Below are 15,490 nucleotides of genomic sequence, written 5' to 3'. Positions count from 1 at the left end.
TTAAGTACCTCTATGGGTAGCAACAGTGGGAGGATGTGCAACAGCATAGGGCTCAGTTTGGTCCCTCTAGTTATGCGGCAAGATTCAAGATTCAAGAAACAAGAAATAGGGGAGCTTTATGGGGGGTCACAATTGTGTACTACAACAAAAAGATGGTAATTCATAAATCATTTCATGCACTAGATAGATAAGATTTGTGATGCCAACTTCACACAAAGACACATAAAGAAGCCAAGAAGGTCATTGATGAAGTCGTAGAGAAGTACATTGTACAAATTGTGACCGATGATAAGCACGATCTAATTTACTAGCACTAATAACTAATTGCATCCAAATCACCAGCCCAAAATGCTCTAGCCTAATTATTGTTAGTCCTTGGTACTTGTATTCTCATTCACAACTTCTTGCCCATCCAATGTGGGATGCTTAGGGCATCACATATTGTTTTCTTGTCATGGAGTAATGTAGCCTGGGTGCTTGTAAAATACTGGTTGCAAGGACTAAAGTATAAGCATCATGTCTTCTTCCTATATCATATTATCTCGAGCTTAGGAAGGTTAACCCTTTTATATGTAATACACAAACATATATGAAATGTAACTGACTAAACATACGAAATTTTGCGACTTAACATAAGGATTCAACGACATGAAGCTAGAAGAATTAAACTTGTTGTGACAAAAAGACTAAATGAAATTAATTACAATGTGCCGCAAAAAGAGATAGAGCTCTTCTTTATTTGGACTTTAATATGTAAAAAATATAAAATATAAAATGAACCATATGAAATCTAACGACTTACAACTAATTGGAGTCAGATGACCCAACACCACAAGAGCGATATATAAAGTCTCTGGATTTCTTGACTCCTACATACTGTCATACCCCTCTAATTCAAATAGCAGATACTGTAACAATATCTTGCTCCATGAATTTACACTCTCACATTGCAGCGGTGGTGCCTTGTGAATGACAATTTAACTTATACATTTTTTTATCCATACATATAGGCAGCAAACAACATATTGTTGGCACGGCAGTAGTCAATCTGGTAAAAAAAAAATCTTGCTGTCATATATAGATATACTGCAGTGGCCCTCCTCTCTCAGCAAGTCTTATAGAGCCTGTCATCATAATGGCATAGACAGGTACTATTTCTCAATGTGGGAGGAGGGCGAGTCGATACGAAATGGTGAAGGGGACGGTACTAGAAATGTGCTTTCAGTCGAAAATCTATTCTTGCGATCAAGAAATGCCGGCTTCATAGGAGCAGGAGGTGGTTCTGTTTTGCATGCTAACATCACGACTATTTCAGACATCGGAGGCCGTAAGCTCGGGTATGGCTGGAGGCACAGCAATGCCACGTCACATACTAGTAACACATCTCTCTCCACTGTCCCATCAACTTTCAGTTTTGGATCGACCAACTCGATGATCTTCGATCTCTCATAAAGCTTCCATGCCTACAAGAGGAAAAGAAAAGGGTTTTTTTTTTTTTTTTTGTATACATATCCCTCCAAATATGCGAAATGAGCAAATACCCCTACAAGTTGGTGTCCGCTTGTGCCTCAAAAAACCTCAGTTGTGTATGCCCCTTTGGGAATTTCTAGGCAAAACAATTTTTACATACATACTTACGAGCTATGACGAGGGCATGAAAGAACATAAAAGCTCCTTTCAGGGGCACCCATGTAAATTCCAAGCTTTTCAAGAGTATTTGAGCAATTTCGGACATGTTCAGGGTGATACGTGCAAAAGCACTAATGAATAGAGATATAGGAACTAAGATCAGGCTTTTATTTATCATATTTATCGGCCATCTTTTTTGTGATTGACTACTCTGCAGTTGAGGCAGGATTAGATAAAGTGAACAACATACATATTCTGGAAGATACTGCATCTCAGTAGGTAGTGTAAGGTCTGTGTTCTTCCTGCTGCTAATGATCTCAAGCACAAGAACACCAAAGCTGTAAATGTCGGCCTTCTCAGAAAGCTCTCCTCTTATAGCATATTCAGGTGCAGTATAGCCTCTGCCATGTGATTAGAATTCATATCAGCAAACTACCAGAAACTAATCATAAATAATCCACTTGACATACGTATTAACTGTTATTACGGTAAAGGCCAACCTTTTGTGAAGAACATAGGACCTAGTTCGATAATGATTATGTTATGCTTCTAAACTATTATTGATAAAAGGTATTTATTTTCTGAGGTACTTGCATTCGGTGATACCAAAAGTATCTAGTTATAATATCTAATTAGTCAACATGTGTCCAAAACAGATTCAATCTAGGTAAAAGTTGAAATTGATGCATAATTCATTACAGTATTTAAAATTAGTTATACTTATAGTTAGTATACAACTATACATATAGATATGTTAGTCACGCTATATTATTAATAAAAGCGATAGATCTGATGTCATATAATTGCCCGCTCTCAGGGATTGTCAAATCTGTTAAACTATGAGTTAGTCCATTAACAAATAATCAATCAACAACTTACAGAGTTCCTGCAAATTTGGTGCTGAGATATGCTTGGTCTTCAGGGAAAAACCTAGCCAAACCAAAATCGCTTATCTTGGGTTGAAATTTATCATCAAGAAGGATGTTGCTGGCCTTGATATCTCTATGAACAATCCTTAAATTTGAGTCCTCATGCAGATATCGTAAACCCCTTGCTACACCAAGAATGATCTGGAACCTTGTCTTCCAATTCAAAAACGATTCACCGTTTTCTGTTTAGCCATGTTCATAAAACATAAATTTTTGGAGTCAATATTTTCCTATGCATATGGGTTTGAAAAAAAAAAAGAAAAGAAAAGAAAAGAAGAAAGAATCTGGACATTGAACAAAGAATGTTTGACTATGCATCAGCCCTGAAATTTGACATTGATTTCAATGCTCATGCCCATAGTTCCAAGTGTAACAATTTTGTCCTCGAAATTTATTTTGCATATCATTAAGTCCTTCCTGTAGTCTGCTATCCGAAAAGGTTCCATGTCACTATCTCCAGGCTTTCCTTTATTAAAATCAAAATTGAAACTTCGAGGATGAATTGAAATAAATGTAAAACTGTCACAATTGAAAATCTTACAATGAAATTGAAATTCAAGTCAAATTGCAAGGGATACATTTGAACTATAACCCGACAAGAAAAAATAGAATTGAAGTAAACTGATAAACAATTAAACAATTAAACATGCAAAATAGAGTTGAAATTAACTTTTAAATAATTAATTCTTGAGAAACAAACCAAATAGATTATTATCCAAGCTTCCATTTTGCATGTACTCGTAGATAAGGAGTCGTTGCGCCCCCTCCGAACAGCAGCCCACAAGCCTAACAAGATTTTTGTGCTGGATGCTTGTTATCATCTTAACCTCAGCAAGAAATTCATTCTCTCCTTGCTTAGAAGTTCCAACTGACAATTGTTTCACCGCAATCGTCCTCCCATCATCTAGTACTCCCTGTTAAAAATTATATTAAGAACCGACGAGATTGCAACAATCTAAAAATGATTTATTGCAAACATATTACAGTAAATATATAAAATTGTGCCAGTGCCCCTGCAAAGCTGGTGTTTGCGCATACTGATTCACTTGCACGTGTGTGCCATCAAGGGTATACAACATGCATAAACTAGGAGTATTAATGCAGTGGTTATTCAGTCAGATGCCTTGGCAGGGTGGGCAAGCATATAAGTTAGGTCACAGGGCTGCGCAAGCAAAATCCAACTTTGGTGAGCTATTTGAACAATTTCACATATTTGCAAGGATATATGCAATTAGTCAGTGAAGAAAAATGAAAAAAAAAATGTAGTTAGTTATTCTCTAGTCTGTTTATTCTTAGCATCAAATACCCGATAGACTGTGCCAAAACCTCCTATTCCGAGCTGGTATTTTGGATGGAAATCTCTGGTGGCTTTCTTTAAGGTTTTGTAGCTGAAGTGGCTTATTGTTCGAAGATTACCGCTGAAGTAATCAGGGACTGATAGCACAAAACACATTGCAGTATAAGTAATATCACATATATCGTATATTTAATAGGTAAATGTCATCTGAAGGTAATGAGGTTTACCTGAAAGGGTTCCTGTAGTTTTTACTGTTTTAAAGAATGTCTCGACTTTGATACACTTCCAAAAGACAGCCATTACAAGTAGGATGATAACAAGAATTATAAGGATGATAAGGAGTAAAAATGAGTTTGAGGTTTCCATATTTTGTTGTTTAGATGAAATCACTACCAAGAATCGTTCTGAGGGCGATGGAGATGGAGATGCACCTGGTAACAAAAACAAAAGAATCTAGTTATAAAACCATAATATGAGCTATGAAACATAACAAATGAAGAAAACACAGAACCCAAATATATCTAGACACTTCTATATACTGAGCTTAATTAGGTAACATTACATCAATAGTTATGCAAGTAAAAAACAAATAGCAAGAAAACCTAGAAGAGAAAAAAACCATGTAAAGACTCCGTCTTATGCTGCTATGCTAGAGGTAGCAGCATAGAGAAGAAGACAATTGCAAAGATCCCATCAAAGATTAAAAGTTAATTTATTTTGAATGGTTTTAGCCTTTTAGGGAATTCCTAAACTATGTCACTAGGAAAAGAGAGAGCACAGGTAGCATCACATGCACTGCAAAAGCTAGGCTACAATGACCAACTACAGTAGTAGATTTAGAGATGTCAACGGGTCGGATTCGGGGCGGATTTTCAAAAACCCGAACCCGAACCCTACCCCAAACCCGAGACCCGAACTCAAACCCGAACCCGACGGATTTTAAAAATCCATATCCAAACCCGAACCCGACCAAAAATCCGAAACCCGAACCCAAACCCGAACCCGAAAATTTGAACCCGAAACAATTATTTCTTTTTTCAATATTTCAAAATATATTTTATTAAATCTAAATTTTTAAATACAAATTCAAATATACATTCAAATATATATATATATATATATATATATATATATATATAATACAAATAAATTCGGGTTCGGGTCGGGTTCGGGTTCGCGTCGGGTACAGTCAAAATCCATATACGAATCTATATCCATCGGGTTTCTATTTTTGATATCCATATCCGAATCCATATCCATTTAGCATCAGATATATCCGTTTCATTCGGGTTCGGGTTCGGATAAAATTTTGGATATCCATACCTATTGACATCCCTAAGTAGATTAAACATTGGACCTGCTAGCTACAATAAAAAGAGAAGAAAGAAAAGAAGGGGAAGAAGGAGAAAAGGAATAACAAAACAAAGCTACTAAATCAAGACAACCCATGTCACCCCCCGAGACCGCAATGGAAGCACTCATTGGGCACGCGCATAGACCCACCGAATAAACAGAGTTACTCCTATCCGCCCAAGACGTGACAACCTTTATATACAACACATTCCAAACAGGAACTGTATACATGGATTGTACAAGGAGAATATCATATAAACATAAAACAACTACTTTCTATTACATGGTTCCGCTAATTCATTCAATTACATACATTGTCTTTCCGGAATACAATCCAAAATACTTCATTACAAAATTTTCTTTTCCTTTCTCTTTCATTACATTTTCCAAAAGAGGGTACAAACCTCAAATATGGAAGGGCCGCTATCTATGGTGCTACGCCATTTCCTCGCTCCGCCATGTCGTCTGCAAATGAACTTGAAAAATATGGTGGTAAGAACTATAAACATAGTTTTCAGTAGGTACGGCCATCCAGGAAAGAGCTCGACCCACTAGGTTCAAAGGAGGCATGAGATAATGGAATTCAACGAGTAAGTTATTCTCACTTTTACTTACTATTTTATTATCCTATCCACATGTCACCCGACCCAGGGCGTGGGTCAATTCATAGCGGAAGCGCCGCTTTCATCTTGGCATTAGGTGGCAAAACTATCGCCCACCTCTGGCTATGAGTCCATAGCTAGTGAAGTCGCCCCCTTACCTTGGCATTAGGTGGCATCCCACGCAACTCGGACCATAGGATTGTAGATAGCAACTTCATCTCTCGTACCTTCACTCCGGCATTAGGTGGCATTCCACACACCGCCGCCCATGGGTTTGCAGGTAGCATGTCACACCTTGGTATTAAGTGGCATTCCACGCACGCCCATCCGTAGGTTTCGAAATTTTGGAATTTTCCCTTTCATGGTCTTGAGGGTCCATTGTTTTCACCCTACATTGTCAATTCCAAGTCATCTTGTTCGAGTGGTATCCTACTCACTATGTTTTCCAACCTATGTTCAATTATACTAGGTTCTTTGTATTCACATGTTGAGTTCTCTAATGTCCCTAAAGAAATATCAATCTACGTCTAGTCCATAACATAGGTGTGCAAGATGACAACATATGCATTTACTTTTACATTGGTGGTAAATTATACTAAGTAACATATGTCTCATGCATGCATATTTACTAATTAAACTACCATTTATCATGCATAACTTTATTTAATTATTTACTCTCTAGAGCTGAAAGTAACTAAATCACTTTAGTGAAGCACAACCCACCTCAATACACTCCCAATTACTCGTAGACACTTTGCAATTAGGTTTCTGTAGGCTATTTGCTCTGCTCCGAACTTTTTCGCCCAAAAACACCCAAAATTAGCTCGTTACTTCAAATCGACCTCCGGGATCCTTTCATTCCTCGAAATGAATTTGTTCCACGCGTTCCTCTAACCTTCAATTAGAGTTCTAAAGGGTCCAAATATTTTTAACCTTCAAAATCCAAAAATCCCAATTTAATCTAGGATTTTTCAAAAGCTATGGAAAAATCTAAATCTCATGGCAAATCTCTACCATTTATAGCCTAAATTTGTCCAAGGTTTGATAAAATTCCAAATCTAAGGGATAAATCCAAAATCCTAAGTCAAAACCCTACAAACTCACCTTTACCTCAAGCTCCCCAAGCTTCTTCTTGCTCCAAGAAACTTGTCCTCCACTCCAAGAAGCTCCGCCGAGATCAAGTTCCCCAAATCTTCAAGTATTGGAGAGATTTCTAGAGAGAGAGGGAGAAGAGTGAGAAAGAGTGAGGAATATGTGTGTTCATGCGGGAGAGAAGGGGCTGGGGTCCCCTTTTAAAAGGGTGTTGTAACATTTGCACAAAACCCCCTCGAACTGCACCTTCAAAGTGCGAAGGATCCGGATCCTCTCTCCGGAGTCCGAATTCTCCAGTTAGGGTGTAATATCCGAAACTTTTGAATTGAGATTCAAATTTTAAATTTTAATTTCTTTTTAAATTTGNTAGTATCTCTCTCTCTCTCTCTCTCTCTCTCTCTCTCTCAACCCGATCTTACGATAACTATCGTTTTTCGGAAAAAACGATAGTTCAAAAATTGGAAACCTAGTTAACAAAAGTAGTAAAGAGTGGTAACCTAATTTATAATATTGGGTCACCCCTAGTGAGTTGGGATCCCCCTGGTGAGTTGGGATTCCTAATTATAGTAGGATTAGGATGTTAAATAGTAGATTCCTAATTTTTGAACTATCGTTTTTCCTAGAAAACGATAGTTATCATAAGGTCAGATCGAGATATATATATATATATATATATATATATATATATATATATATATATATATATATTATATATATATATATATGGAGACGGAGAGGGGATGGATTCATCGTGAATTGGCAATTGATTTAGGCGAAACAAAATCGCAGATCTGATAGTTCGGCAATGTCGAAGGTTGCGATGCAATCCGTTCGCAAATCCGACGAATTGATCGTCCGAAATTGCAAGTTGTTCGAGGAGGTCGATGTTGGGAAATTGGTATTTTTAGAAAATACCTATTATTTTATGTATCGATTTGTGTGAATCGCACATGGAGGTGCCTTAGCGCGTTTTACACGCGCTGCGAGGGATTCGGTTTGAAATTCTGACATTTGGAGGACTTATTAGCAATTTGTCCCTCCACTACATATATGCAACCTAGGGTTTCTACTTCTCTAACCCTAATCCTAACTCCCTCTCTTCTTCACCCGAGCCCTAGCCGCGTCCCCTCTCTTCTCTCACGCAGCAACCCACCCTGGCCATCGGCGACAACCGTCTGGCTATCCTGTTCCGGCCCAATTTCCTCTCCATTTTCCTCAACTCATTTCTCTCCATCCCTCAACCTGTTTTGGTGGAGCTCCTGCTGTGGTGGCCCCAAGCGCTCCAGCCCGCGAGCGCTGCCACCCTAGGGCCCAAGCGACACCACCCCAACCTTCCCCGGCGCCGTTGTGCGTCGCCGTGGCCAACGGAAGCTTCTTGAGCCGATTCTTGAAGTGTTGGCCGGAGTTGCAAGAACGCGGCCAATGTTGCGTCCTCGTCGTCGTCATAGCCGCCGCCTATCGTGGAGGGCTCTTGTGGACCTCCGGCACTGACCTCGACCCTCCCTAGCCGCCGCCACAGCCAGAATAGGAAACCCTAGAACTTTGGGATTTTGTTTCCGGCCGGTGTTGCAGAACCGCCGCCGCCGCTTTCTGTCGCCGCCGTCGGTTGCCTTGAGCATCGTGGTCCCTTGGCCGCCGCGCCCAAACCCTGTCGGCGGCGCGGGTCCCTGTGCCACCGGAGCGCCTCGTCGGAAGTGGTTGCTCCAGCTCGGTCTCGGGGCTTTAGAATTCTTGGCCGAGCTCTACTATTCCAGCTCTCCTGGTGGCCGGAGACCTTGAGGTGAGCACGGATTTCTAGAGGTGTCGTGGACCTCCATGCTCACCTCGCGGGGCCTCAATTGCTAGTTTTGACAGTGTCACTCCCGGTGGACTTCTTAGTCAGTTCACGTAGCCCCGGCGCACTCCTCGGCTATTGTTCGTGCTCCGGACAGCGAGCACGGGCTTCGTTGCGTCAAGACCTACCAATTGGTACCCTCAGCTGGTCTCGCAGTTGCACAATTTTCGGTATCGGCCCTAGATTGCTATTTTCCTCACAAGCCGGATTAGAAGTTGAATCTAGGTGGAAAGAATGCACTTTACAAAAATATCTAAATTATATTTCATATTTGTTATTTAAAATTAAATTAAATTTTTTACTTTAATTTTTAATTAAATTATAAATTTAAAATTTAAAATTAATTTTTAATTCTAGATTTTCAATTAGAAATTAAATTAAAATATAAATTCAATCAAGCATTTTGAATTTGATATATAAATTTAATTTTAAATTTAATTGTAAGTTTGAATCTGAATCAAATCAAAAATTAGTTTTATATTTTAAATTGCCCACACAATTTTAAATTTTAATCTTTTAAAATATTACATTTAAAATTTTGGCATATCATTTCAATATTTTGATGTAAATTTTTAATATTTAACTTTTAGTTTGAATTTAAATTATAAATTTAATTTTATGTTTTGAGGTGCAAACTGAATTTTCAATTATTTTTATATTTTGTATTTTAATTTTAATTTAATTTTAATTTTTTTTATAATGAAATATTTTTAAAATATTAAGGATTTTTTGCTATAGTGACTAAACCTTTTTTTGTTAAAGGTACAGAAAATCAATGTCCTGTCCATTTTTTTTATAGGGCAAAATAAAAGCTTTGGGTTCAAATCCCGTAGAAAGCAAAAACACCCTTTTCTTTTTTTTCAATAGTCTTTTTAATACAGAAAATTAAACCTCCTTTTCTTTAAATTGTAAAAAATCAAAACTCTAATGTTCTTTTTTTTTAAAATAGCAATACACCATAATTTCTTTAAGCTACAGTAAAATCCTTTTTTCAGGAAAAGTCAATATTTTTTCAACAGTAATGTTTTTTAAAAAAAACCAAGGCTACAGAAAAATTAATTTTTTTAAGCCTTTTTTTTTACTATAACAAAAATAATGTCCGTACAAACTCCTTTTTATTAAAAAACAGCAGTATACCATAAAAAATTATATATAAATAAAGGTTTGCAATTTAAACTATAAAGATATGAAATTACTAATTTAAAGTGCTGATTCCGAAATATTTTAATTTATATGACAAGCTATGTTGCACAGATACGGATACGGGGATACGGATACGACACGATACGGATACGGTGATACGGCAATTTCTAAAACTTCTAGGATACGATACGCGGGATATACTTAAATAAAATATTATTTTAAATATATTTAAATGTATGTTGATTATATGTAATGATATATTGAGAACAATTAGAATATCTAGACTATATTAAGGAATATATTCTAATATGCATTAACTTGTATAATTATTTTACATATGTTCATGAAAAAAGATAATCAATCATATTAAATAATAATTCAAAAAGTATCAAACCAACTATCATTCAACTTGATCAAATGATAACAATAAATATATAGTCGCACAAACTAGATAATTAGCCATTCAATATATATGTCTGATTTGTTAGTTCTATTATTAAAATAGTAATAAAAAAATATGCTAACAATTTAATAGAGAAGGACAAAAAAATCATATTTTCTATAGCCTTTGTTGCTTAATACTAGGTTGACAAATTAGATGGAAGAGAGTAAATACTGTGTGAAGATAGAACAAGAGGCCTTCTACCATTCAAGAACAAAAAGATAGATGAAATGACAAATTGAACAGATATTGGTGTTTTTCTCACTCTTTTCCTTCTTTCCAATAGGTTTGGACGTGAGCTTTTAAAAAAATTTTAAGTTTCAATCATTTTAGACCAAAAAAGAACCGTGCCGTGTCCCCCCCGTATCCCCCCGTATCCCTCACGTATCCGAGCCATATCCGATATTTTTTTATTTTTTAAAAATGCCAGATACTTCATTCCCGTATCGGACACGTATCGGGCGCGTATCGGTATCCGATACGTATCCGATACGGATACGGCATGAAATTTGAAGTATCCGTGCATCATAGATGACAAGTATATAGTAAAGTTGTCAAATAGGAATTATAGGCAATATTTTTTTTTAAAAAAAACAGATTAGCACCCATTAGATTTTTAACCACAATCAGGTTGGGAAAGTACGCCTTAGATTGTTGGAGAAAATATAGTACTACTAAATCCGATTGTAATTAAAATATAACTAATGTAGTAATAAAGATAAAATTAAACTTATAGATGAGAGCAAAAATCTAAATAGAAGATTTGATCTATCAGGAAGCGTGCGTAGTACTGCCCCAAGGCATATTTCTGTCCTTTGTGCGGGATTAACCGAGAATAACACTCCAAAGTACGACCAGAATTTCTCCTCCTGCGAGCACGATCGTGTTGGAAGTTGAAGGGAATTCTTTCAACATCCAGTAAATAAGATGATGCAGCAAATAAACCTCATTTTATTTTTGAATGCAATTTTCTTTTATTTTGTAGGTTCGTGTTTGATTCGGACTTAAATCATTTAATTTTAGTTGATTTGGCTAACTCAAACCCTTTTCTCCAATAAACAAAGAAACAATCCCAAAAAGACCTTTGGAATTTCCCAAAATTGCTTCGTTTTCTATGCATGACTCTTGGGTGACCGTGTTGTGTTGAAAACGAAAAGACAATAATTTATTATCAAAGGGCTCTCAACACTATAAATACATGGTTCTTGAAGCCTTAGAAGATATATTTGGATGAATAGAAAATTCTACTCTCACTCTTTATCCTTGGTGTTCTACTTCCCGGTGAGATCATCGACGCTTCTTCCTCGCGCTGAGATCGTCTTTTTCCTCAACTTGATCGTTGTCGTTTCTTTCTCGTGACAAGATCGGCTTTTACTTCTACTCTTCCTCTTCTTCCGAGTCACTACCTCATCTTCTTCTTCCCCGTTACCGAAGTTTTACCCATGGTGTACCGCCCTCCTCGTCAATCATGGATCCCCCGCAATCGTGTGAACGGTGCACTTTTTGTATCTCTCATCTCCTGATATCCTATTATCCCCTTTTAATCTAGCCTTCCACCATTACCAACTATATTTACCAAGCAACCAAACCTAAAGCTTTAAGTCCGATAAAGCCGAATTTACCTTTTGAAACTATTATATGTATTTTCAATTGGTTGTTATTATCTTATATATTGAAGGTTATCATCATCTTAGTATTACTTCAATTCGATTTTAATTTTTGTCTTGCTGAAATTTTTGCTTTCTTGCTTAAAGTTCATCGGAATTGATAAATTAAACCTAGTTTTATCTTTAAACAAAAGCAAACTTGAAAATTCAATTTTGGCAACCTCTCGGTTTGCATCATAAGAGAAATGTAAAAAGTTGTGAAAAATGAAAAGATGATGACTATTTTTTTTATCTCAATGTCTTTTCTCTATCTCTGTAAGAACAGAGGATGAATGTATATAAAGGGAACAGGGAGTAAAAAAGAGTCGGACCATGTTCTTTCTTGTTAGGCAAAAGTAACAGAACACATGTTCTCTCCCTTTTGGCGCAAGAAAAGGAACAGCAGAAAATCCCATTAGGTTTTCTTACGCACCAAGAAAGGTGAATAAATAAATAATAAATAAATAAAATATTAAATAAAATAAATTCAAAAACAAAATAAATTCAAAAATCAAAATTTTGAGTTTTTAATCAACAATTATCATTTGCTCAAGTTGGATGATGGTTGGTTGATATTTTTGGATTATTATTTAATACGATTAATTACCTTTTGTGAGTAGAGATGTCAACGGGTCGGATTCGGGGCGGATTTTCAAAAACACTAACCCGAACCCAAACCGATTCCAAACCCGAGACTTGAACCTGAATCCGAACCCAGTGGATTTTAAAAATCCACATCAAAACCCTAATCCGACCAAAAATTCGAAACCCGAACCCGAAAATTCGAACCCGAAACAATTATTATTTTTTCAATATTTAAAAATATATTACATTAAATCTAAATTTTTAAAATACAAATTCAAATATAACATCAAATTTTTATATATATATTATATATAATGCAAAATAAATTCGGGTTTGGGTCGGGTTCAAGTTCAGGTTCAGGTTCAGGTTCAGGACGGGTACAGTCAAAATCCATATCCAAATCCATATCCGTCGGGTTTTTATTTTTGATATCCATATCCGAATCCATATCCGTTTAGCATTGGATATATCCGCTCCCTTCGGGTTCGGGTTCGGATAAAATTTCGGGTATTCGTACCCATTGACATCCCTATTTGTGAGGAACAAATTTAAAAGAATTGTACAAGCTAATGTATATTAGTATATTTTTCTTAGTATAATCCAAATATCCTGATTGTTCTTAATATATCATTATATACAATCAACATATATTTAAATATATATATAAAATTAATATTTTATTCGATTACACCCCACATATTGTATTCTAAAGTTTTTAAGAACTGTTGTGTTATATCCATTTCTGTGCAACATAGTTTGCTATATTGTCTCTTGGAGAGGGGTAGAATCTGCTCTCATGTAATCCCTCTATTAAGCAAATTAAATTTGATAAAGTGACTTGACCAAAATAAAAATTAAAGTTCAGTTTATTAACTGACCATGTGAAACTTCGTAGTAAGTTGCTACTAAAAGAGCAGGTTCTTTGAAAGGTTATCAAAGGCCTAAACAACAGAGCTCAGACATAAGCCTTAGGGCCTTTTTGGCCCCACTTCTATATTTCCTGCCGTAGAATATCATTCTATTTCACTAGAGTGCAGCAAAAAGAGAGAGTCTTGGCACTTCAAATAGAAACAGCTGGAAGTAGAAATGAGATTCCTGTTCTCAAAAGCAGCAGGCGAATTCAGTGCTTGTAATTCTAATAGCAAAAGAAGATTTCAAGGGTATTCAGTATAATGTTCTCGTAATAGCACAATGCAAACAGCACCATACCCTTCGGCAAGGCCAAAGTACCTGATAGAGAGTCGTCCCATGCTGCAATTAAGGGGCTTAAAATTTTAGCCTACTTGATCTGCTTAATTAATACCTTCGAGAAGCTATACAACATAAGCATAACTCGCATGTCCAAAACACAGTTACTAGCCTTTTATTCATCTCTTATCTCAAACTACTAAAAAGAAAGGGACGCTTCAGGATAAAAATAAGCGAAGAGAAAAGAAGCTAGCATACCATCTAATAACACATGGCGATCGAGTCCTATGTATGCTTCCTCCACAGCTCAACAATGTTGTCGGGTCAGAGAAATGTCACCTACCTCTTAACTCTTTGGCCGTTCTAACTTTCTCTTCTTTCTTGTTCTTCACCTGCTTGGTTATAAGACTGGGGGAATTGAGAATAATATGATGTTGTAAAGAAGAAGACGGGCGGCTTCTCCGATGAGACGCGGGGGTTCGACACTTCCTATGCCGAGGCCCAACTTTTTCTATTACCCAACTGGGACCCACCAACACCACCATTCCACTTCCCTTGTGGGATCAGCCACAAATTGTCAACGATCAAATGGGAGATTTTAGTATATTAGGCTTTTATTTTATTTTATTTTAAAATTAGATTCGTCAAAATTTTATTTGTAAATATAGTCTTCTGAAAAAATAAAAAAAATAAAAACGGTAAATGATTCACCGCATTCATCAAATTTTTTACGGAGAAAGAAAGCGGTGAATGGTTTACCGCTTTTAAAAAATATATGATGAAAGAATGAATGAAAAGAGAAGTTATGAAAGCAGTGAATAATTCGCCGCATTTAAATACGGTGATTCATTCACCGCTTGTGTTATTTATTTTTTCAAAAATTTAATGTAGCATATTAGAGGTTTATTTTTATAATTATTTTTTAAAAAGTCTATTTTTGAAATTGTAAAATTTGGTAGGATCATTTATGAAAAAAAAAATCAATCAAATTACGCAAAACTTATATAAAGGAATTTCTTTATAAATAATCTTACTAAATTTTATAATTTTAAAAACAGTCCTGATAAAAATTTTATTGTAAAAATAGGGCTCAAATAGGTTGGGCCAGTAAATTGATCAAATACAGTAAATGGTTCACCGCATATAAGAATATGGTAAACCATTCACCGCGTTTGTAGGCCTGTGAGAATATAGTGAAAAATCAAGAATGTTGTAAATGGTTCATCGCAATAGAATGTGGTAGACTATTTACCGCTTATGAAGACGGTGAATAGTTTACCGTTTATAAATGCGGTTAACCATTCACCGCATTCATTTGCGGTAAACCAATTACCACCTTCAATTCCAATACCCTATGCCACACCCGGGCTCCAGCGGAAGCCCGCCCGACGCGTGCACAGACTTGCCATGTACACCAAGTACCCTCGGTGCACACAAGGCATCTACAACAATATGGAAAGAAGTAGAAATAAATTCCTAACAGGGCTATCAAAGAAAATACATAAGTCTACTATATAAAGTTACCTTTTCAAGAATTACAAAGAAGAACAAAGGTACAGTTATACATCATTCAAACTAAACCAAAAGAAAGGTGTCTACGGGTTCAACTATAATAACACCGAGGAGGCGCTAGCTAGTCGATGACCCTTTGCCACGATCCCTAGCCTCTCCTACTGTGAAAGGCTCTGAAACAAAAACAAACAACCAATGAAAGTGAGAACTATTAAACAATAGTTCCCAGTGGGTAAGC

General features: G+C 36.3%; 1 protein-coding gene across 3 annotated transcripts; it reads right to left on the bottom strand.

The window, feature by feature from the left end:
- LOC109725444 (putative serine/threonine-protein kinase) lies at positions 709 to 14,282 on the bottom strand. Of its 3 annotated transcripts, XM_020254633.1 has the most exons (8): positions 13,999 to 14,282; positions 5,613 to 5,684; positions 4,083 to 4,286; positions 3,865 to 3,992; positions 3,259 to 3,472; positions 2,509 to 2,740; positions 1,880 to 2,030; positions 709 to 1,463 (listed from the first exon to the last, which is right to left on the bottom strand). In XM_020254633.1, exons 3-8 carry the CDS (start codon positions 4,219 to 4,221, stop codon positions 1,152 to 1,154), a joined length of 1,176 nt encoding a protein of 391 aa, XP_020110222.1. In that variant the 5' UTR covers positions 4,222 to 4,286; positions 5,613 to 5,684; positions 13,999 to 14,282; the 3' UTR covers positions 709 to 1,151. The 3 variants fall into 3 exon arrangements, with proteins under 3 accessions (XP_020110222.1, XP_020110221.1, XP_020110223.1); XM_020254632.1 differs by lacking the exon at positions 5,613 to 5,684; XM_020254634.1 differs by lacking the exons at positions 5,613 to 5,684; positions 13,999 to 14,282 and adding an exon at positions 13,783 to 13,845.

The sequence above is a fragment of the Ananas comosus genome, linkage group 20, assembly GCF_001540865.1.
Source record: "Ananas comosus cultivar F153 linkage group 20, ASM154086v1, whole genome shotgun sequence".
NCBI classification, from domain to species: domain Eukaryota; kingdom Viridiplantae; phylum Streptophyta; class Magnoliopsida; order Poales; family Bromeliaceae; genus Ananas; species Ananas comosus.
The sequence above is the reverse complement of the archived record's forward strand: the minus strand, read 5'-3'. Positions and strand labels throughout refer to the sequence as shown.